Raw genomic sequence first — 22,029 nt, 5'->3', positions numbered from 1 at the left:
TTCTACCTCCGCAGCATTTAGCATTGCGAAGAGCTCGGGAATAGTCTTGTTCATCCCTTGCATATTATAGTTCATCAGAAGCTCTTGTAGCTTGGTGGCAGTGATTGGAGAATTCTGTCAATGACGCAATCATCTGGAAGATTAACTCCCGATTGAATCAAGTGATTATTATACCCAGACATTTTGAGTATATGCTCACTGACAGAACTATTCTCCTCCATCTTGCAGCTATAGAACTTATTGGAGACTTCATATCTCTCAATCCAGGCATTTGCTTGAAATATTAACTTCAACTCCTGGAACATCTCATATGCTCCATGACGTTCAAAACATCGTTGAAGTCCCGATTCTAAGCCGTAAAGCATGGCACACTGAACTATTGAGTAGTCATCAGCTTTGCTCTGCCAGACATTCGTAACATCCGGCGTTGCTCCTGCAGCAGGCCTGGCACCCAGCGGCGCTTCCAGGACGTAATTCTTCTGTGCAGCAATGAGGATAATCCTCAAGTTATGGACCCAGTCCGTGTAATTGCTACCATCATCTTTCAACTTTGCTTTCTCAAGGAACGCATTAAAATTCAATGGAACAACAGCACGAGCCATCTATCTACAAACAAGCATAAACAAGCAAGATACTAATCAGTTACTGAGTTTCATGATAAATTTAAGTTCAGTTAATTTACTTAAAGAACTCCCACTTAGATAGACATCCCTCTAATCCTCTAAGTGATTACGTGATCCAAATCAACTAAACCATGTCCGATCATCACGTGAGATGGAGTAGTTTCATTGGTGAACATCATTATGTTGATCATATCTACTATATGATTCACGCTCGACCTTTCGGTCTCCGTGTTCCGAGGCCATATCTGTATATGCTTGGCTCGTCAAGTATAACCTGCGTATTCCGCGTGTGCAACTATTTTGCACCCGTTGTATTTGAACGTAGAGCCTATCACACCCGATCATCACGTGGTGTCTCAGCACGAAGAACTTTCGCAACGGTGCATACTCAGGGAGAACACTTCTTGATAATTAGTGAGAGATCATCTTATAATGCTACCGTCAATCAAAGCAAGATAAGATGCATAAAAGATAAACATCACATGCAATCAATATAAGTGATATGATATGGCCATCATCATCTTGTGCTTGTGATATCCATCTCTGAAGCACCGTCGTGATCACCATCGTCACCGGCGTGCCACCTTGATCTCCATCGTAGCATCGTTGTCGCCTCGCCAAGCTTGTGCTTCCACGACTATCGCTACCGTTTAGTGATAAAGTAAAGCATTACATCGTGATTGCATTGCATACAATAAAGCGACAACCATATGGCTCCTGCCAGTTGCCGATAACTCGGTTTACAAAACATGATCATCTCATACAATAAAATTCAGCATCATGCCTTGACCATATCACATCACAACATGCCCTGCAAAAACAAGTTAGACGTCCTCTACTTTGTTGTTGCATGTTTTATGTGGCTGCTACGGGCTTAAGCAAGAACTAATCTTACCTACGCATCAAAACCACAACGATAGTTTGTCAAGTTGGTGTTGTTTTAACCTTCGCAAGGACCGGGCGTAGCCACACTTGGTTCAACTAAAGTTGGAGAAACTGTCACCCACAAGCCACCTCTGTGCAAAGCACGTCGGGAGAACCGGTCTCGCGTAAGCGTACGCGTAATGTCGGTCTGGGCCGCTTCATCCAACAATACCGCCAAACCAAAGTATGACATGCTGGTAAGCAGTATGACTTATATCGCCCACAACTCACTTGTGTTCTACTCGTGCATATAACATCAACATATAAAACCTAGGCTCGGATGCCACTGATGGGGAACGTAGTAATTTCAAAAAAATTCCTACGCACACGCAAGATCATGGTGATGCATAGCAACGAGGGGGGTATGATCTACGTACCTCGTAGATCGACAACGGAAGCGTTTGGTTGATGTAGTCGTACGTCTTCACGGCCCGACCGATCAAGCACCGAAACTACGGCACCTCCGAGTTTTAGCACACGTTCAGCTCGATGACGATCCCCGGACTCCGATTCAGCAAAGTGTCGGGGAAGAGTTCCGTCAGCACGACGGCGTGGTGACGATCTTGATGCACTACTGCTGCAGGGCTTCGCCTAAGCACCGCTACAATATTATCGAGGACTATGGTGGCAGGGGGCGCCGCACACGGCTAAGGAATAGATCACGTGGATCAACTTGTGTGTCTCAAGGGTGCCTCTGCCTCAGTATATAAAGGACTAGAGGGGGGGAGGCGGCCGGCCAAGGAGGGCGCGCCAGGAGAGTCCTACTCCCTCTGGGAGTAGGATTCCCACCCCCCCCCAATCCTAGTTGGAATAGGATTCGCGGAGGGGGGAAAAGAGAGAGAGGGGCCGGCCCTCCTCTCCTTGTCCTATTCGGACCAAGGGAGGGGAGGGGCGCGCGGCCCATGTAGGGCTGCCTCTTCTCTTTTCCACTAAGGCTCATCATGGCCCATTTAGCTCCCGGGTGGTTCCGGTAACCTCCCGGTACTCCGGTAAAATCCCGATTTCACCCGGAACACTTCCGGTATCCAAACATAGGCTTCCAATATATCAATCTTTATGTCTCAACCATTTCGAGACTCCTCGTCATGTCCGTGATCACATCCGGGACTCCGAACAAACTTCGGTACATCAAAATGCATAAACTCATAATATAACTGTCATCGTAACCTTAAGCGTGCGGACCCTATGGGTTCGAGAACAATGCAGACATGACCGAGACATGTCTCTGGTCAATAACCAATAGCGGGACCTGGATGCCCATATTGGCTCCTACATATTCTACGAAGATCTTTATCGGTCAGACCGCATTAACAACATACGTTGTTCCCTTTGTCATCGGTATGTTACTTGCCCGAGATTCGATCGTCGGTATTCCAATACCTAGTTCAATCTCGTTACCGGCAAGTCTCTTTACTCGTTCTGTAATACATCATCCCGCAACTAACTTATTAGTTGCAATGCTTGCAAGGCTTTAAGTGATGTGCATTACCGAGAGGGCCCAGAGATACCTCTCCGACAATCGGAGTGACAAATCCTAATCTCGAAATACGCCAACCCAACATTTACCTTTGGAGACACCTGTAGAGCTCCTTTATAATCACCCAGTTACGTTGTGACGTTTGATAGCACACAAAGTGTTCCTCCGGCAAACGGGAGTTGCATAATCACATAGTCATAGGAACATGTATAAGTCATGAAGAAAGCAATAGCAACATACTAAACGATCGGGTGCTAAGCTAATGGAATGGGTCATGTCAATCAGATCATTCACTTAATGATGTGATCCCGTTAATAACAACTCATTGTTCATGGTTTGGAAACATAACCATCTTTGATTAACGAGCTAGTCAAGTAGAGGCATACTAGTGACACTTTGTTTGTCTATGTATTCACACATGTATTATGTTTCCGGTTAATACAATTCTAGCATGAATAATAAACATTTATCATGATATAAGGAAATAAATAATAACTTTATTATTGCCTCTAGGGCATATTTCCTTCAGTCCGGATGGCCGGACTATACCTTCAGCCGGACTCCTGGACTATGAAGATACAAGATTGAAGACTTCGTCCCATGTTCGGAAGGGACTTTCCTTGGCGTGGAAGGCAAGCTTGGCGATACGGATATGTAGATCTCCTACCATTGTAACCGACTTTGTGTAACCCTAACCCTCTCCGGTGTCTATATAAACCGGAGGGTTTTAGTCCGTAGGACAACATACAGAACAACAATCATACCATAGGCTAGCTTCTAGGGTTTAGCCTCTCCGATCTCGTGGTAGATCTACTCTTGTACTACCCATATCATCAATATTAATCAAGCAGGACGTAGGGTTTTACCTCCATCAAGAGGGCCCGAACCTGGGTAAAACTTCGTGTCTCTTGCCTCCTGTTACCATCCGGCCTAGACGCACAGTTCGGGACCCCCTACCCGAGATCCGCCGGTTTTGACACCGACAGGACCCCTGCCCTCTCATCCTGCACCCGCAGCCGACAGCTCGGCTCACCCTAGAACCCATATGGAAGATGTCCTAGCTGGGTATGAAGAAGAAACTAGGAGCAGACCCGCAAGCTCAGAACACACCACTCCGAGCACCGTCATCGTCCGTGGTTAAGCCACACCGAAGGACAAGAGCTATCGACCACAGTCACAAAAAACAAGGGTAACAATGACGAGCAACTAAAGAGAAGGCATTGAAGTGCAGAGCCTAGCTGTCACCCGCCACCATCACATCCACAACCAGACTCTCTCGCCGCCCCTACGATCCCCGGACTGCGCCTCCAAGAAGGAACACGACACGGATGTGTCGTCCCCACCCGAATCATGGGACCTAGGCTTTCACCTATCAGGGGACGGAAGGAGGGGGAGAAGGATCCACACCACAGCCTCCAAGGAAGGGAACGTCACCTAGGACATCGCCTGGCTGTAGTGTCGGCCAGGGGTTCCCCCCGGATCCAACCCCGCTCGACGAGATCCATGCTGCCAACGCCCGAGAAGAATGGCCTAAACCACTAGGACCCGGATCCGGTAATGGAAGGAGCAGATCGGGCGGAGGGGGTGGGTTGCATCTGGCGATGGCAACCGTGTGGGGAAGGTTGCACACCAGCGACCGGGGACCGACGCCTCCTCGTCACCCTCGAGACCGAGGGAGGCGCCTCACTAGCTCTAGCAGGAATGGCCCGCCGCCAGGGCCACCCCGCGCTGTCTGCCCGGTGCCGCCGCCCCGGATGCCAAGGCCCTCCATGCTACGTGGAGCCGCCGGATCACCCGCCGCCACCTTCATCAGTGTCGAGCGCACACCGACGGACACCTCTAGTGGCGGTGGAGGGGAAGGAGGGGGGGCGGGTGCGGCGGTGGCGGTTAGGGTTTCCCCCGGGTCGCCTCGGAGGAGACGACGCGCGGGGAGAGGGAGGGGGGAGGGGGGTACAGATCACTTCAACCTAGTCCAGAACCAATCTCGTTCCAAATCCAGAAAGATTAATCCCCAGCTAGCCTTTCCCTGGCGTTTTCTAAGAAAATGACCCTTTAGACCTAACTGCCCAGCTGAGTCAGCATCTCCGGGTGTTTCTAAAAAAAAAAGTTAGCGTCTCCGGGCTCGCAGGTAAGATCGTTAACTCGCTGGCCAGAGAGAGAATACCAATCGATCACAGATTCACGGGTCGCAGAAATCCGGATCTATAGTACAGCCCTAGCGACGCCGCGGCAGGTAGAGCGGCGGCGCAGAAGAGAGCCGGCGGCCGCCAGCCGCCCAACCGAAGCCGACGCCGGCAGGAAAGCACCGCAGCAGTGCAACAGCGAGCAAGTGATCGGCAAGCACACGACCGTGCACCGGTGATCATCAACCTTTAAATCACTAATCAAGGGCATTTCACCATTCATGACAGGTGCTACCACTTACCACTTTTCTTTTAATCCTCGCAGTTTTGATAAGCAGTACAACAAGCGTTCAGGTACTTCCTCCAATCCTTTCTACTCCGCGTATTAGATTTATGTCAAGTTAAATTTTGTAAACTTTGACTAAATTTATATTAAAAAATATCAACATCTACAATACCGAATATACATACAATGAAACTACACTTCATAATTAGTCTAACAATATTGATTTGGCATTGTGAATGTTGATAATTTTTTCTATAAGTTTGGTCAAAATAAAGATACTTTAACTTCGGATAAAACTTATATGCAAATTAAAAAGAACCAGCGGGAGTACTAATGTATGCAAATTTCAATCATACTCCCTTCGTCCGAAAATACTTGTCATCAAAATGAAGAAAATGGTTTTGATGACAAGTATTTCTGGACGGAGGGAGTAATAATTAAATTTGTACGGTGAGGCTCTGTCAATCTATTCAGCAGTTCTGCCAATAGCTTATTGCTAACTTGCTAAATATTTGATGCATATCGTTTATTTTTTCTTCTTTTCACCCTTCGTACATTTGTGTATCATCAATTGGTCTAGACGTCAGGTGCTCAAAGATCCAAGTCATGTCTTTTACAAATTAGTCTAGATAATAATCTGGCTACTAAAAGCATAAGAAGAAACAAAGAATACATGAATTAAGTCAATCTAATTAAAGATAGGCTAGAGAGAACTTTTAAGGGATGGAAAGTTCTTTTTTGAACCGAGGCAAAAGTTTTGCCTTTTTGTTAATTAACAAGAAAATTGTTGCTTGTTTAAGTGCGAAAAACTGTGCAAAAATCGAACGATAGGGCAAAGCCCACTCACACTGATGGCACGTCGAGCTCAACAAAAAGACCTCAAACTCTCACACACAAACTATGGGAAACCTGTTCCACCGAACAAGTCGGCCTTCCACCACCATTGAAGAGAAGAATCCGCGGCTGCTATGGAAGGAGCAGACTCGGGACTCTTTGTCACCAGGGAAAAACAAGCAGTCCACGAGACCATGTGCCAACTGCATCACCCAAAGTGCCAGCGACCAACATCTACGTTTCTAATAAAAACTTGCTCGTGCATTGTACGGAATATCAAAATACATTTTTTTTACAAAACACATGTTGTGGTTGACCCATTCGGGAGTAATCCCATGTGTAAAAAGTAATCATATCTCGAGAAAGATGAGAGATAAGGTGAGGAGGAGTGGGTCGTGGTGGTGATTAGTGGTCGGACTGAGCGGAGACATGGGGATGGACGACACCGGCAGCGGCCACCATGCCAGATTGTTCCAGAGGCTTTCTTTTTTAATTTCTTAACAATGAGGTTGTGGAAGATAAGAATGAACGGGGAGATAAGGATGAATGAGGAAAACTTTATATGCAAATGTGAAGAGAGGTGCAGATATCTTTTTTGCAAAATTGCCATTGTTTGCTTTCTATCCGTCAAATTTAGATCGGACGGTCTATATTGCAAGTTGGCAAGCACACCTCATCACCAACTCGTTTTTTTTTATAAAAGTAGAGAGATGCTAGATGGGTCTTAAACTCTTAATCCCATAAAACAGAAAAATATGTCTCGAACATAACTTACAAGGAATCTGGTAAAGATGCCCGACTTGTTATTATCTGATCTTTACATTTTCTTTTGCGGGTAATTATCTGATTTTACATGAATTAACTGGGAGTTCTTACTCTCTCTTCCGGTCACTAATTTTCTTATATAAACTTACTAATATAAAATAGAAATATGTTGCCTTGCGTCAAGAAAAACAAGTGCCTTGCACATAGAAGAAGACCGAACTCTCTGCCAACTCCTCGACCTAGCAGTATATAAACAGGCCTGTGAGGCGGAGAGGAAGCTGTGAGTCCGGCCGCTCTGTATCCACGAGAGACATGACGCCCACCATAGCCACTGCTCTGGTGCTCGCACTGACCCTTGCACGCCATGCCTCCCTTGCCTCCGCCGCCGGCCACAGGGTCATCATTGTCGGCGCCGGCATGTCCGGTACATTTGCACACACCACCACTCACATGATTAACTAGCTCTAGCTAGCCAGCGCACGTAACCTTACACGTTGTGCGTGTGGTTGCAGGGATCTCGGCGGGGAAGCGGCTGTCGGAGGCCGGGATAACGGACCTGCTGATCCTGGAGGCGACGGACCACGTCGGCGGGAGGATGCGCAAGCGGAATTTCGGGGGCGTCAACGTGGAGATGGGCGCCAACTGGGTGGAGGGCGTCAACGGCGGCAAGATGAACCCCATCTGGCCCCTCGTCAACTCCACGCTCAAGCTCAGGAACTTCCGCTCCGACTTCGACGGCCTCGCCGAGAACGTCTACAAGGAGCGGTACGTAGTACGTCAGATCAGCCGAATGAATTACCACGAAAACGCGCGCGCTAACCGACGATCTATCCATGCCTGCATGGGAAATAACGTATCGGTAACATATGCTTGTTGGATGCTAGCTTTATGAAGGAAAAGAAACAGAACTGAACGGCACTAGCTAGTACTCCCTCCGTTTCCTTTTACTCTGTATATAAGATTTGGTCAAAGTCAAACTACACAAAGTTTGATCAAATTTATATAAAAAAATATGAACATCTACAATACTAAAACTATAGAGTATGAAAATATGTTTCATGATGCATCTGATAATATTGATTTCATATTGTGAATGTTTATATATTTTTAATATAAAATTAGTCAAACTCTACATAGCTTGACTTTGACCAAACCTTATATGCGGACTAAAAAGAAACGGAGAGAGTAGCTAATTAATTAGTCTGAAAGGTCCCTTTTAACCTCGAAAACGGGGGATGAAATTAGTGCTCTCTCAAGGTTTAAGTTTCACGCACCATGTTTCTTAAAAAAAATTGAACTTCAAAACGAACCAGGCCAATTTGTTTGAGTAATTTGCAGACATTTCCAAGTATAACAATGGATAGAGTCTCAATTAAATTGGTAGCAGCGAAAATGGTAGGAGCTGAGCTGATTCAAATACCACGTCTACAAAAAGAGCGGTTGATTCAAATACCACTTGGTTTGAATCTAATTAGTTTTTCCTCAAGATTCTACTACCAGCACACACACTTGAAAGTTTTAAGTTGCGAAAAAAATGGAGGTGACAAAAGCTGTGATGGTTTTTTATTTTCATGTCAGAAATGTTGTGATGTTGGTACGTATGTGTAAACTTCACAGGGGCGGCGTCTACGACAGAGCGTACGTGCAGAAGAGACTCCACCGGTCGAACGAGGTGGAAGAGGGCGGCGCGAAGCTCTCCGCCAAGCTGCGCCCCAGCGGCCAGGACGACATGTCCATCCTCGCCATGCAACGCCTCAACAACCAGTACGTCTCCATGAGTTTTGAGCCTGCAAGAGAAGGCCGAGAACTGGCTTGTTTCAGTTAGTCTACTACTGAACTTTCATAGTCTCGGACGTGTTTGCATATCAGCTTGCCCAACGGGCCGGCGTCGCCGGTGGACATGATCCTGGACTACTTCAAGCACGACTACGAGTTCGCGGAGCCGCCGCGGGTGACCAGCCTGCAGAACGTGGTCCCTCTCGCCACCTTCAGGGACTTCGGGGACGACGTGTACTTCGTCGCCGACCGGCGCGGCTATGAGGCCGTCGTGCACCACCTCGCCGGACAGTACCTCGAGGCCCACAAGTCCGGCAACATCGTCGACCCCCGCCTCCAGCTCAACAAGGCACAAATATATAGCCAACGTCCAACGAACCTGCATTGCATCTCCCCTTCAGTTATTACTTATTAGGCATTGATGAGATAATCCATTGTTTGTAGGTGGTGAGAGAGATCTCCCACTCCGGGAGCGGCGTCGCCGTCAAGACGGAGGACGACAAGGTGTACAAGGCAGACTACGTCATGGTCTCTACCAGCGTGGGGGTCCTGCAATCCGATCTCATACAGTTTAAGCCACGGCTTCCTGTCAGTCTCTGTCCTGCTTATACATGCTTCTTGACTGATGATCTGTTGGTTGGTGCTGAGCCGAATTCTGAGCTTCTCGTTCTTGATGTATCAGGCGTGGAAGATCCTCTCGATCTACCAGTTCGACATGGCTGTGTACACCAAGATCTTCGTCAAGTTCCCCCGGAAGTTCTGGCCTGAAGGGAAAGGGAGGGAGTTCTTCCTCTACGCGAGCAGCAGGAGAGGCTACTACGGGGTGTGGCAGGTAATCACAATCTACAAACGATATTGATGTCCAGTTTAACTTTGCAACTTAAAACTTCATCGGTGATCTTGAATTGTTGTCTGTTCAGGAGCTTGAGGCGCAGTACCCAGGCGCCAACGTTCTCCTGGTGACTGTCACCGACGAGGAGTCGAGGCGGACCGAGCAGCAGCCCGACAACCAGACCAAGGCGGAGATCGTGGAGGTGCTGAGGAGCATGTTCCCCGGCGAGGACGTCCCCGACGCGACGGACATACTCGTGCCGCGGTGGTGGTCCGACAGGTTCTACAGGGGCACCTTCTCCAACTGGCCCATCGGCGTCAACCGCTACGAATACGACCAGCTCAGGGTGCGTGGTACCCCAAACCTGTCGATCGGCATTCCAAAAAATTCTCATTTGACACTTTTGTGATTGCAACTTTTGTTGTTTTCCCCCTGTGTTACATAGGCACCGGTCGGGAGGGTTTACTTCACTGGGGAGCACACCAGCGAGCACTACAACGGTTATGTCCATGGAGCTTATCTTTCAGGTATATATGACGACGTCTTATGCCTAATGTTGAGTTCCAGATGACTTACTTGGCACCGTGGCCATAGAACATTTTTATGCTATTGCTATTTTTGTGCTTATGTGTACTAGTTGCTTCTTTTTGTCAGGTATTGACTCTGCGGATATTCTGATCAAGTGTGCTCATAAGAGAATGTGCAAACACCACATCCCGGGCAAGTTTGAGTAGAGATTTAAGAGGTAATAACTTCTGCATAAACTGGTATCATGTTACGCGATGGCAAATCCTGGACACCCAATCGATCATTATGCTATTTTTATTTCTCAGTGTAGGCTAAGCATCATAAGCATATGATGTCTGTTCCAATAATACTGAACGGATGGACGTCAGTTAAGTGATGGCAGACTGGTGTCAGATTACTGCTATGTACTGGTCATTTTCGTTAAGAGATTGATGGAAAGGGGTGCGAGCCCAGTTGAAAAGCCCAATGTGATGGTAGATTACATGTCTGCATCTATATTAGTCTGATAGTAAGTTAGCTAGAGCAACCTCTCCGGGAGATCGTCATGTGTCTGTCACCACGCCATATTTTTGTGTTAATCAATTGTTCAGACTGTAAACTCTTCTGAAGAGTGCTACTTGTGTCTTGTTATCGGTGGGATACTCAAGTCTTAAGTTGAATAAAATCTTGTGTGAATCCACTGTTTGTGATATTGTCTCTTCGACTGGGGTGAATTGTATGTGATACTCTGTTTATTTTGTGTCATCGAACGGCCAAAAACGCTCCAAAGTCTATCCGACCACAGAAAATGCTAATGGTCTACGAGGGCTGGATTAGTGCTCATATGCCATAGTATACAACCACTTACATAACAAACTATGTACTGCTTTCTTCGGCTGCCACTCGCACGCCTGAGGCCCATATAGTCCAAATAACGCCAGAGCTTCCATTTTGTTACGAGAGCAGCGGCCCAACCAGTGTAGCATTCTTAGGTTATCAAGTGAAGCCCAGGCAGATTGTGAGTTGATAAACGGTCGAAACCGCTCCAAAGTCTGTATCTGACGGCCGAAAACGCTAATGATTTGAGAGGGCAGAATTAGTGCTCACTTTTATTGTCTCTAAATGTGAAATCATCATTTGTAGGCAACTATGGAAGACAATTCAAAGTCCAGGCCAATGGCCATATTTATCAAATGCAATTGACCATATACAAACACCAAGGCTACAGTCTAGTTTCTCTCGCAAAAATAGAGAGGCTATAGTCTAGTTCAAGACACTCACACGAGAAAGAACGAGGGAACAAATAAATAAAAACCACAAAGGAGCTAGAGAGCAGCGTTTGTGTACCCGAGCTCATCTGCTCTAGTGAATGAACAATAAATTCAAAATAAATAGTTTCTTAATGACAATAAAGATGATGAAATTTTTCAGGAGCTTGTAAAACTCAAGCAGCTTTGGACATTTTGGAGCACGATTTTTTTTGGAAGGAGCTCCTCCTGAAGTCATCTCAACACAAGTTTTTGCAAGCTCCTATAAATTCTATCATCTTTAGTGTAAAAACATCAGGTTTTTTTTGAATTTGTTAGCTACTTTTTTTGAATTTACTGCTCACCTGCGAGCAAATGAGCTCAGGCTCAACTCTGAAATTTCTGAAGGAGCCATGCCTACCAATACTTGCATTAGCACTTATCACGAGGAGAACAGACAAAGAACAACAGGAAGTACGCCGGCGGCCGGTGATGGAGAGGGGACTTCCGGTGCCTCGGCTCCGGCTAGTAGATAGGTTGGGATTTTAGTACTCGCAGGGACGGTACTAGAATGGACGGCGACACTTCATCCTTGAGTCGGTTTTCCATGCTTCGGTCCTCCTCGAGTTCGTCCGTCGAGACATATTAGACATAGTTCTAGTGTAGATTCTTGCCGGCTCCTCGGGGCGGCGAGGTTAGCAGAGGGGTTCTTATGGGCACATGCACGAAGGCTTTGCGACTATCAGCGACAATGTTAGTCCGGCTTCGGTATTAGAGCGATGACATTGGCTTGTCGGCGGCTCATTCTGGTGGCAGTAATGGCCGGTCAGGTGGTACTTCTGATAACCCTTTACAATAGATCTGGATACTTCCATCGTCGAGAAAACACCAAACAAACACTCTACCCCTTGAAGAGCCACGAGAGCCGCAACCGTCGTCGAAAGGCGTACCATCGTTGAGGTTATATCATTAATTCTTGTCTAATGTGTTTATAATAACTAATATTTTTGTAATTTCTTTTAACAAAATCTCTTGTAATAATACTGCCTCCTTTCTGGCTTATAGCAAAAAACATTGACCATTAATTTTAGGCTCATGCTACACATCAGTCGACTGATCTTTGAAAAAGGTCGGTCGGGTTGCGAGCCATTTGATTCAGTGTGATTGAGCGGCCATTGTCGCGTTGCGAGGCCCTTCGCAACACAAGCGACGTCCCGAGGACCTTTGCAACGCGGACGACATTGTGAAGCCCCGCTTTGCAACACATACGACGTTGCGAAGCCCCTCTTTGCAACATGGATGATGTTGTGAAGCATGTTTGCAACACGAACAACATTTTGTGAAGCATGCATGTTGCAAACTCCTATGAGCGCTCTTTGCAACACGGAGGCGTTGCAAAGCCCCTTTGCGACATGACCCTGTTGTAAGCACTCCGACGGCTGCTCCCTTCGCAGCACCTGGCAAGCCCCTTGCGGCACGACGAGGAAAGGAGAGCCACATGAACACGACCACAACAGCTGCAACCCCCTCGTCGTATCACCACCTTTGCTGCAAGACAGGCCGTGTGATGCATACCACCGTCAATGCAAGGGGTGGGTGTTGATACTACAATCTTGGTGTTACGAAAGCGGACTGCCTCGTTGTCGCATTGTTGAAGTGTTGTTCTTGCTGCTGCAAGGCCCCGTGAACACCATTGGTGTCCCTAGCCTGCAACACCCGGTGCCAGCGGTGGCCCTCTTTGCAGTAGTTGGCGACAGACTTGAGGATTGGCAGGATTTCCGTCAGGGCTCAGGGGGCGGATTGGGGAGTTGCAACATAGGCTCGAGATTTGTAGCAACTGCTTGTGATAGCGAGAGAGCGGGTGGGAGAGAGAGAGGAGGGCAAATGGGGTCATCTGGGGGAAGAAGATGGATCATAGGAAGATTCGAGAGGATAAGGGTGAAAAGGAGAAAAAAAAGGAATGTGGGCTCGTGGTTGGTAGCGGTGCAGGGACTGTGGCTGTCACCCGAGGCAGGCAACCGACAATAATGACGGATCAACGGGTTGGACGGGAGCGTTTCCCTTATTTTTATCAGCAAAGGTACAAATCATATATCACAAAAGTTATATCATTGAAAAAAATCTTTAAAAGATATGTATTTTGTAACATGTACTTGATATGTATTTCGCGTGTCTACCGGTTGGATCCTTCTTATCTACGGTTATCTTCATCAACGCTGTTTGCTGTTCTGGTACGCTGGTCTTATAGAGGCTCAGCACGACGACTTCCCAACAGACTACTACAACAAGGTTTGTATGGCTTCAGTGAGAGAGAGGTGATGATGATGCGTCTTTGGCTTATTTCAGTGCTTGTAGTCGTTGCTTGTGGTCTATGGACCTACACGTAATTTTTACTTCTGATGTTCTTCGTACTACTTGAGAGTTGATGAACTGATAGGAAGTTTTTTTTTTGCAAAAATAAAATAAAATAATCAATGGCCATTTTCTTTCTTAAATAGAATGGTCCTTGTATAATAAACATACTTATAAAAAGAGCGAGTACTTTGGTGAAGAGATGTTCTTCATGGCACATATACAGAGTAGAGAAAATTTCCTTCCGATTTTCCAAAATACCCCTTTTGTAGCTGAAAGCCTGAAAGTGTGACCTTCTTAACCCACAAGTAAGGAACAAAGCGAAAGGCTCCTCCGCACCCAAGCTTCGGCACCAATTCTTCGCACTCTCCCCTTACCGCCGGGATGGACGTGCAGATGGGCGAGCCGCAGGCGGCCCCTCCTCCCGCCGCCGCAGCGGCGGCGCCGGCGCCGGCCCCTTCCACCATCCAACGTAAGCCCCCGTCCCCCTCCCCCAAACCCTAGGTCTCTCCTCCCCGCGCCGCAGGGTGCCTCAGATTTGTTCTGACTTGCTCGTTCCCCAGATCTGAAGGAGATCGCCGCGGTGATCGAGGCGGGGTCGGTCACCAAGGAGGTCCGCCGGATCTCCCGCGCCGTCCGCCTCACCATCGCCCTGCGCCGCCGCCTCGCCGCCCGCGACGTCTCGGCCTTCCTCGCCTTCGCCCTCCCGGCCAACAGCGACGCATACGCCCGCCTCACTCCCCTCCTCCCCAAGGTAAAGTTCTGAGCAACCAGAGTTTTGTCATGGCCCACGACTTAGTCTTCCACTGCAGTTGATTCCATGATGATACCCTCACTGCCTCCATGTAGTTGTTGCCATGCGCAATTCACAGTTTCATGTTAGCTCTGGTGGTTATCCTATAAAAGTCAGTGTTCAGTCTTAGTTTCATTTTTGCGTATGCGACGGCCACATACTCGCATGGTTTGTGTACTGTTCAGGATTCAGGGTACCAAAACCTTTTGGTAACTCGTTTTCCTGTTTTGTACTGGGTGAACAAATCCGAGGCTGGAAAAATTCTTGCTAAAATCTAAAATTTATATTTCAAACGGAGGGGCAGTAATTCCGGACTGGTCTGGATTTTTTTTGGGTGAAACTGGACCTGGAACTGATGATGGTAGCTTTTAATATGTACAGTTGCTATTCATCAGGCAACCGAAAATATTTTTTGGATCAGTCGATTTTGGAAGTGAGCAGTTCAGCAACAAGCTCGAGCCGGAACGGCGTGGCGTCACTGGCGAGGGCTCGCCAGGACCTCGCCGGAGGTGTGGACGACGCAGCTTGCGGTGCCGATGCAGCCAGAGTGGAGGAAGGACCTCAGCTGGTTCGGTTTTTGTAAGGGGGGCGGGGGTCTAGTTGAGGGTTTGTGTTGGAGGTGGAAGAAGAGCGAGGCGTTGGATTCAGGTGCCAGAGGTGGAACAAGAACCAGAGCCATTGGATTGTAAAAAATGGACTGAGAGCAAAAAAAGACACCTGACACATAGGCGCTCCCTTTTATACGTGATTATCATTTGCACACTGCATAATTAACTGTTTTACAGCTTCCTATGGCAAGTATCTTGCTGGTTTCTTCTTCTTAATAATCGTATGATTCTGATTATTTATTTATTTTCCTTCAGTTAGTAATTCTGTTTTCATTGTGTGATTAAATTCTAGTCACGTCATTTTTGCTTGTGTCATTCATTTGCAACTTTATTTCTTCTCCTTCTGCATGTGGGAGCTTGCCGTATGTTTAGATACATGGGGAAATTTGTTACTGGAGTTGTAGTAGTAGGGTGTATTTTTCCAAATCTGTGTCTCTGTTATGATGATACCCATTAAACTGATTACCAGGCTGATTGCCACTTGCCTTTTACCAGATAACTTCAGTTTTTTAAGAATGTCAGGAAGCTTGTTACATACTTAGTTAATCGGCCTTTCTATGTGAGGAGCTGAAGATGCTTTTGAAGTCCGGTCAATTTAGACTTCTGCCACCTGCTCCATAATTTAGAGAACAAAACATTTGAAGTTAGATTTGCTTTTAAAAATATTATTCTGTTATTTGAAACTCATTAATCCTGGTATGCATCTATTGTTACTTTTTAGGAAGATGAAGCTGAGATGGATATTGATGCAGCAGCTCCAGCAACTCAGATTTCTATCAAGCATGGCCTTCCTGAGATTGAAATATATTGTTCTTTGCTTGTTCTGATTTTCCTCATTGATCAGAAGAAATACGATGAGGTATGTCTAATATACTGATATGTTTTGTGCAGCATATGCAACATATTATTAAGTTAAAGTTCTCCAATTGTCTCTAGGCTAAAGCATGCGCAACTGGAAGCATTGCTCGTCTGAAGAACTTGAACAGGAGAACTGTTGATGTTTTGGCTTCCAGACTATACTTCTATTATTCGTATGTGTATGAACTTACAAACACCCTTGCTGAAATTCGTGGGTATGTCAACTTCTACATCTTCCCCTACTCTAGTATTTCCTTAGTTTCCATTTACCCTGTTTTGTAATCCATCGCTCATATTTGCTTCTCTGTACAGTAATCTCCTTGGGTTACATAGAATGGCAACTTTACATCACGATGAGCTTGGTCAGGTAGTTTTGTTTTCCTGGTTCTTGCTGATTGTGTTATGCTGTTAAATTGTGCTAATATATGGAAATGCATTGTTTTTTCATGATAACAGGAAACCCTGCTCAACCTGCTTCTCCGCAATTACCTCCACTATAACTTGTATGACCAGGCAGAGAAACTTAGGTCGAAGGCACCACGTTTTGAAGCCCATTCCAACCAGCAAGTAATTCATCTGCCTCTTCCAATCATCATCTGCACTTTATTGATTGTATCATGTTTCAGTTGCATTACACCAGTACATTTAAATATTATGAAACTAGTTTATTTGTTAGCTATTCTTTTAAAAATGCCTTATGGTTTAATGTTGCTTTGGGATGATTGATGTGTGAGATCTTCCTGCAGCCTAACTGATTTTATTGATACACTCAAGCAACTGTTAACATGTTTTAATACAGTTCTGCCGGTACCTCTTCTACTTGGGGAAAATCAGAACAATTCAGTTGGAGTACACTGATGCTAAAGAAAGCCTCCTGCAAGCTGCTAGGAAGGCACCGGCTGCAGCTCGTGGCTTTAGGATTCAGTGCAATAAATGGGCTATCATAGTAAGGCTGCTTCTTGGGGAGATCCCAGAGAGGACTGTTTTCATGCAGAAAGGAATGAAGGAAGCTTTGGCACCATATTTTGAGCTTACAAATGTAAGTTCCAGTCTTCTTTTAAATCTCATGTTACTGTCTGGAAAGCTCTAGTCATAACATTTGAATTATTGGTGTCTAGGCGGTCAGGATTGGCGATTTGGAACTGTTCAGAGCTGTTGCAGACAAATTTGCGAGCACCTTCAGTGCAGACAGGACTCACAATTTGATTGTGAGGCTTCGCCACAATGTCATTCGAACTGGACTACGCAACATCAGCATTTCATACTCGCGGATCTCTCTTGCTGATATTGCGAAGAAGCTAAGGCTAGACACTGAGAATCCTGTTGCTGATGCGGAGTGCATCGTAGCCAAGGCCATAAGAGATGGTGCAATTGATGCCACCATAGACCATGCAAATGGCTGGATGGTGTCGAAAGAAACTGGTGATGTCTACTCGACAAATGAACCCCAGGCTGCATTCAACTCCAGAATTGCTTTCTGCCTCAACATGCATAATGAAGCGGTCAAGGCCATGAGGTTCCCCCCGAATTCGCACAAGGAGAAGGAGAGCGCTGAGAAGCGCCGAGAAAGGCTCCAGCAGGAGGAAGAGCTGGCAAAGCACATGGCCGAGGAGGATGATGATGATTTTTAAGTTGGTCTGTTTTTTGAATTGTTGATTTTAGATCCCTGAAATCACTGGATTCTCCCCTCGAGGGAGAGGTTTGAATCATGTAAACTTTTTACATCTGTAATTCTATGTCGATCAGCACTTCATTGGACCGTAAATGTGTTTTGGGTTTATCTTTTCTCTTCCTCATCGAAACTGGGTTCGAGGATCTCTGTACCATTTGAAATCCACCTTGTCCATTCAAGACTTTTGGTATGTCTGTGCTTCCTTACATATATTTGCCATCTATTTTTTTCCTTGCCCTGTTTCTTTGCGATTATGCAGTGGTCAAGTTACCACCTTTCTCCTGTAATTGGTGGCAAATCTAATAGTGGATCTTAATACTTGGTGCCACTCAAGAGAATATTGTGCAAATGACACGCAGTTTTCTGATGTGTAAGCTGATGTAAATCCTTCTCAAGGTGAACGAATTTCACACGTTTATTTAGCACTAAAAACTCTAGCGACTCAAATGTAGAAGCAGTATCAAGTTACTTACACAAGCTGAATCTACAGCTCTGGAATTATTATGAAATATCCATCTTTTTTAACTACATGCAGTAGTATACTATGTTACACAAGCTGAATCTACAGCTCTGGAATTATTATGAAATATCCATCTTTTTAAACTAAGCATAACACCATTAGCAATACAAGTTTACAGTGAGAGTCTAGCCTCCTTAGTGAGGCAAGCAGAGTATGTATGAGCCAGCCTAGCTAGCAGCAGCAACTTAGAAGAAGGCTCTGCTTCCATAGAAGACCCTAGGACCCTTCGACGACGGCGATGGCGACGGCTTCTCTGTTGCACTCGAGTCGATGTTATCAGCCGAGGGACTACCGTTCTCGACATCCAGCGGGAGCTTCATCTTCGCAAGGGAGTCAGTGAACTGCTGCATGCTCTTCATGTACATGTCAACTATGTCCTGCTGGACAACCGATTCCCTGGGCTGGAGGTTCACGCTGATCACTGCAGGCTGGGCAACCTCATCCTTGGATGGCGCCTCAGAAGAATCGGCCTCGCCATCCGTAGTGACACCCTGGCTCTTCTCCCTCTGGCTTCCGGTGGAGGATGCCGCCGCGACGGCGGTCTCGGACGGCTCAGAGACCGATTGCAGCGTGCCAGAGAGCTCCGGGGAGGAGCCCGTGGTCGAGACACAGCTCACAGGGCTTTCGTCAGGATACTCCTTGGGATTGATTTTGGAGACCTCAGGACCAGGCTCATCTGCATCATGCTGTGGTAACTTGCAGTTCTCAGCCTTCACTGCACTCTCACAGTCCATCTCGAAATACTTGGAGACCATCATTTCATTCTCGTTCACCATGTTCAAGTCTGGGAACTCCATCCTTTCAATCTCACAAGGATCCAAGCTGCCATTTCCACTGTCGGTGACCGCCGACGCCGACTTATTGAGCGATGAGATCTCGATGACATCCGGGGAGCTGCCGACATAAGACAAGGACAGGTGCACAAACCCGGCCGGTGAGTGGAGCAGGTCGGAGGACGACATGGAGAACTCCTGGGCCAGATTTCCATCGGCCAGAAGGATGTCTGACAGAGGAACGAGGGTGAAGCCGAGAAGCTGGTCCTCCAGGTAGTTCTTCACCCTGCTCAGCATCCACACCTCGCACCTCAGCGACGCCTCCGTGCTGCGCACGTCTAGCCGTAGACCCTCGTCGAACACCGGGTTCTGGCCGCCCCCATTGATCACCTTGGTCGAGCACGACACCTGTGGGTCGCTTGTGAGGCTCAGCTTTGCATACACGTCCTGCTTCTGGTAGATGCAAACATTGTGGATGTCGCGCGCCTGGTGGACGAAGATGTCCAGGTAGCCTATGGACTTGTCCCTGCCGGCTGTCTCGGTAGCAGAGCTGTCGAGTCTTTGAGTAATAGCATAGTTGTTCAGCACCGGTGGATCAGGCATAGGGTATGTTGCTGCCATTGTAGGTATCCCAAGACTGCAATTAACACACACAAGGAAATATTTTCTTCAGTGCTGAAGTATAAGACAAAATATTGTGTGAACCAAGACAGCAAATTGCAGCTGAAGCTAAGCAGAATGGACACGAGACAGTGACAGTAATAATTAGCTAAAACAATTGGACTTTAAATAAGGAGGAGTCTTTATCCTATGGTGGTAAACATATTTAATCATGTTGTATTGCAAGGCAAGCTACTTCAAATTCAGACCAAAAGGATCAATACAAAGATAGAAATGAACCCTGACTAAAGGAGGCTGAAGGTCAAGGAATTCAGACTCACTATCCGAAGAGCTTTTGGCCCAAAGATATCTCCAACTGCCGCAAAATCGGAAGCTTTGGTGGTCCGAGGAAACCGTTAGGGATTTTCTCTGAAAGCAAGAAGAGCACTCAAAAAGGTTAGGAACACAAATTCAGACTTGAAACGAAGTTCAGTCCGCGATTTGATCTCCTTCACCTCTCTATTAAGCACAGCCGGCACAAATTTGGTGCTTCACCACAGCGTGTAAACGGAGATTTACGCAGCGCATACCGCAAAAATCACACGAAAAGCGGCAGCAAGAACGGCAGTAGTGCACAGACAGATTAAACATCACATGCTACAAATGTTGAGATTCAGGCGCATACTGGCATACAGATACAGCAATGCCACAGAAGCAATTTCGGCAAAGGAGCAGCCGACATCTTAGCACCAGTAACCGTAAATAGCACCAATAACCCAGCCCGGCTAAAAAAACCCTACCGCCCAAACAAGTACGAGGTGATCCGTGCCCAAATCAAGAACAGACAGAGACAGAACTACTGACACAAGACATGGAGGTTTGGCAGGCTGACCTCCGACCAGGCGCCGGTGGCCTACTACTACTACTGCTACTGAAGAAGCATCATGAGCTAACAGGGAGTGGAGATCAACGGTTTTAGACCGGAAATCGCAGGCAGGGATGGTGCTAATTACCTCCTTCGCCGAGGATCAGTGGGGCGATCTGAGCTGAGCGCTGAGGCGAGTCGCGCTCGAGGCGCAGGAGTGTGAGCTGGGCGGCCGGGCGAGGGATGGGATCAGGGGAGGGGAAAGGTAAATTACTACTAGCATGAAAGGGCGCTGCTTTTGCAGAAAAGGGCTCCTGTTCTCCGAAAAATGCATTTGTTAGGCATTTGTTGGCACAAGGTTTTTTTCTTTCGGCCAATGTGGCTGGCGTTTGTTGGCACTTTGGACGGGGTCGTCGGGAATGAGCTGATTTAGACAGGAGGTGCTTGCAGGCTTGGAGGCCATCTATCTATCTCTTGCCAACTCCGTTCGTACGCTCAATTAGCAGGGCCGTTCCTGAGATTTCGGGTGCCCGGGGCAAGACGGCTTAAAGGGGCCCTAAGGCCACATTTTTCTCTATTTCAATTTGCAACTAAATTCTCGATGCGCTATAATTTGTGTTGCCTTGTCATGTTGACTATCCAACAAATAAAGGTCATAAGCATTCATAGAAAAATCGGTTGCTTTTCTCAATTGGCAATTATATTTTTCTATTAGGTTTGTGCCTACTCTAGTATTATCATCCTATTCTCACTGGGTTGTTCTTCAACAGTAACAAAAGGCATTTTTCAGAATTTCTAGTAGAAGTACTTGCATCAGTTGTTTAAAAATGTCAATATCTCCTTTCTGAAAATCAATCAACTCATATGCAACTTTATTTTATTTACTCATTACCAGATGGATACATTCTAAATAACATCTTGATAATTGCCACACATACAAATGAAACAATAAATTAAAAACCCTGTTAATAAAATAAAAAATTGCTAACAAAGGCTCGGAACAAGGTGCCTGGAGGGTAGAAGATTAAAAATTGCAAGATTTTGCTGCTTCTTATTAGTCACGACCAAAAATCCGAGCTCCTCTTTTCTAATCCCAAACAACAGAAGAAATCGGAGTGTGAGAAAGAGATATGTATGGTGATGATCTTCATCTTCATTTTTCGAAAAGGATGGATCTTCATCTTCATAAAACGAATAAACGACCTGTAAAGACTACAGAAAAAGAGGGATCTGCGTTGAAGAGGAGTTTGATTGAAATCTGAAAAATCTGTACTCGGGGTTAATTTCTTCTTCGACAGGAAATCTGAAAAGAGGAAGTTCCACTAATCACGGACAGCAGCAGAAAAATCACGAATAGAAGATACGGGCGGGGGAGCAGTAGACCTTGGGGCGGATTAGTTGCCAAGTGGGGAAGCGGAGTAGAAGCAGAAGATTGCGCCTCGTACAGCAAGCCGAGAAGATTGCGATTTGTTACCTTTTTCCCGTTTCTTTAGAATCTTTCTACACATGGGCTAATATCACGTATATATGGAAAGCAAGCCATCGGGGGCCCCTTCGTACTCGGGGGCCCGGGGCGGCCGCCCCTCCCGCCCCC

General features: G+C 46.5%; 3 protein-coding genes across 5 annotated transcripts; 2 read left to right on the top strand and 1 right to left on the bottom strand.

Moving 5' to 3' along the window:
- The first annotated feature begins 7,298 nt into the window (after positions 1–7,298).
- LOC125554102 (polyamine oxidase 1-like) lies at positions 7,299–10,832 on the top strand. 2 transcript variants are annotated; one of them, XM_048717710.2, is made up of 10 exons: positions 7,299–7,456; positions 7,545–7,797; positions 8,650–8,796; positions 8,902–9,157; positions 9,253–9,396; positions 9,491–9,640; positions 9,729–9,986; positions 10,086–10,167; positions 10,295–10,385; positions 10,479–10,832. In XM_048717710.2, the coding sequence occupies exons 1-9, from the start codon at positions 7,345–7,347 to the stop codon at positions 10,372–10,374; spliced, it is 1,482 nt and encodes a 493-aa protein (XP_048573667.2). In that variant the 5' UTR covers positions 7,299–7,344; the 3' UTR covers positions 10,375–10,385; positions 10,479–10,832. The 2 variants fall into 2 exon arrangements, with proteins under 2 accessions (XP_048573667.2, XP_048573666.2); XM_048717709.2 differs by having other exon boundaries at positions 10,474–10,832.
- Positions 10,833–14,040: 3,208 nt separating this feature from the next.
- Positions 14,041–17,885, top strand: LOC125552590 (putative 26S proteasome non-ATPase regulatory subunit 3). Its single transcript, XM_048716191.2, has 8 exons — positions 14,041–14,218; positions 14,310–14,500; positions 15,869–16,006; positions 16,084–16,220; positions 16,318–16,372; positions 16,462–16,572; positions 16,805–17,044; positions 17,124–17,885. The coding sequence occupies exons 1-8, from the start codon at positions 14,131–14,133 to the stop codon at positions 17,634–17,636; spliced, it is 1,473 nt and encodes a 490-aa protein (XP_048572148.2). The 5' UTR covers positions 14,041–14,130; the 3' UTR covers positions 17,637–17,885.
- Positions 17,886–18,146: 261 nt separating this feature from the next.
- LOC125552591 (uncharacterized) lies at positions 18,147–20,742 on the bottom strand. Of its 2 annotated transcripts, XM_048716193.2 has the most exons (3): positions 20,584–20,742; positions 19,912–19,999; positions 18,147–19,607 (listed from the first exon to the last, which is right to left on the bottom strand). In XM_048716193.2, the coding sequence occupies exon 3, from the start codon at positions 19,589–19,591 to the stop codon at positions 18,383–18,385; it is 1,209 nt and encodes a 402-aa protein (XP_048572150.1). In that variant the 5' UTR covers positions 19,592–19,607; positions 19,912–19,999; positions 20,584–20,742; the 3' UTR covers positions 18,147–18,382. The 2 variants fall into 2 exon arrangements, with proteins under 2 accessions (XP_048572150.1, XP_048572149.1); XM_048716192.2 differs by lacking the exon at positions 19,912–19,999.
- Between the last annotated feature and the right edge of the window lie 1,287 nt (positions 20,743–22,029).

Source organism: Triticum urartu, chromosome 4A, assembly GCF_056163025.1.
Source record: "Triticum urartu cultivar PI428250 chromosome 4A, HENAU_Tu73, whole genome shotgun sequence".
NCBI lineage: Eukaryota > Viridiplantae > Streptophyta > Magnoliopsida > Poales > Poaceae > Triticum > Triticum urartu.
The sequence above is the reverse complement of the archived record's forward strand: the minus strand, read 5'-3'. Positions and strand labels throughout refer to the sequence as shown.

What these genes read in the sequence shown, in the direction of transcription:
- LOC125554102 (XM_048717710.2), top strand. Translation starts at nt 7,345, where the DNA reads ATGACGCCCACCATAGCCACTGCTCTGGTGCTCGCACTGACCCTTGCA. An exon ending in TGTCGGCGCCGGCATGTCCG is followed by an intron (nt 7,457 to 7,544) that starts GTACATTTGCAC and finishes GTGTGGTTGCAG; the next exon opens with GGATCTCGGCGGGGAAGCGG. An exon ending in ATGCAACGCCTCAACAACCA is followed by an intron (nt 8,797 to 8,901) that starts GTACGTCTCCAT and finishes TTTGCATATCAG; the next exon opens with CTTGCCCAACGGGCCGGCGT.
- LOC125552591 (XM_048716193.2), bottom strand. Translation starts at nt 19,591, where the DNA reads ATGGCAGCAACATACCCTATGCCTGATCCACCGGTGCTGAACAACTAT.
- LOC125552590 (XM_048716191.2), top strand. Translation starts at nt 14,131, where the DNA reads ATGGACGTGCAGATGGGCGAGCCGCAGGCGGCCCCTCCTCCCGCCGCC. An exon ending in ACCCTTGCTGAAATTCGTGG is followed by an intron (nt 16,221 to 16,317) that starts GTATGTCAACTT and finishes TTCTCTGTACAG; the next exon opens with TAATCTCCTTGGGTTACATA. An exon ending in CATATTTTGAGCTTACAAAT is followed by an intron (nt 17,045 to 17,123) that starts GTAAGTTCCAGT and finishes ATTGGTGTCTAG; the next exon opens with GCGGTCAGGATTGGCGATTT.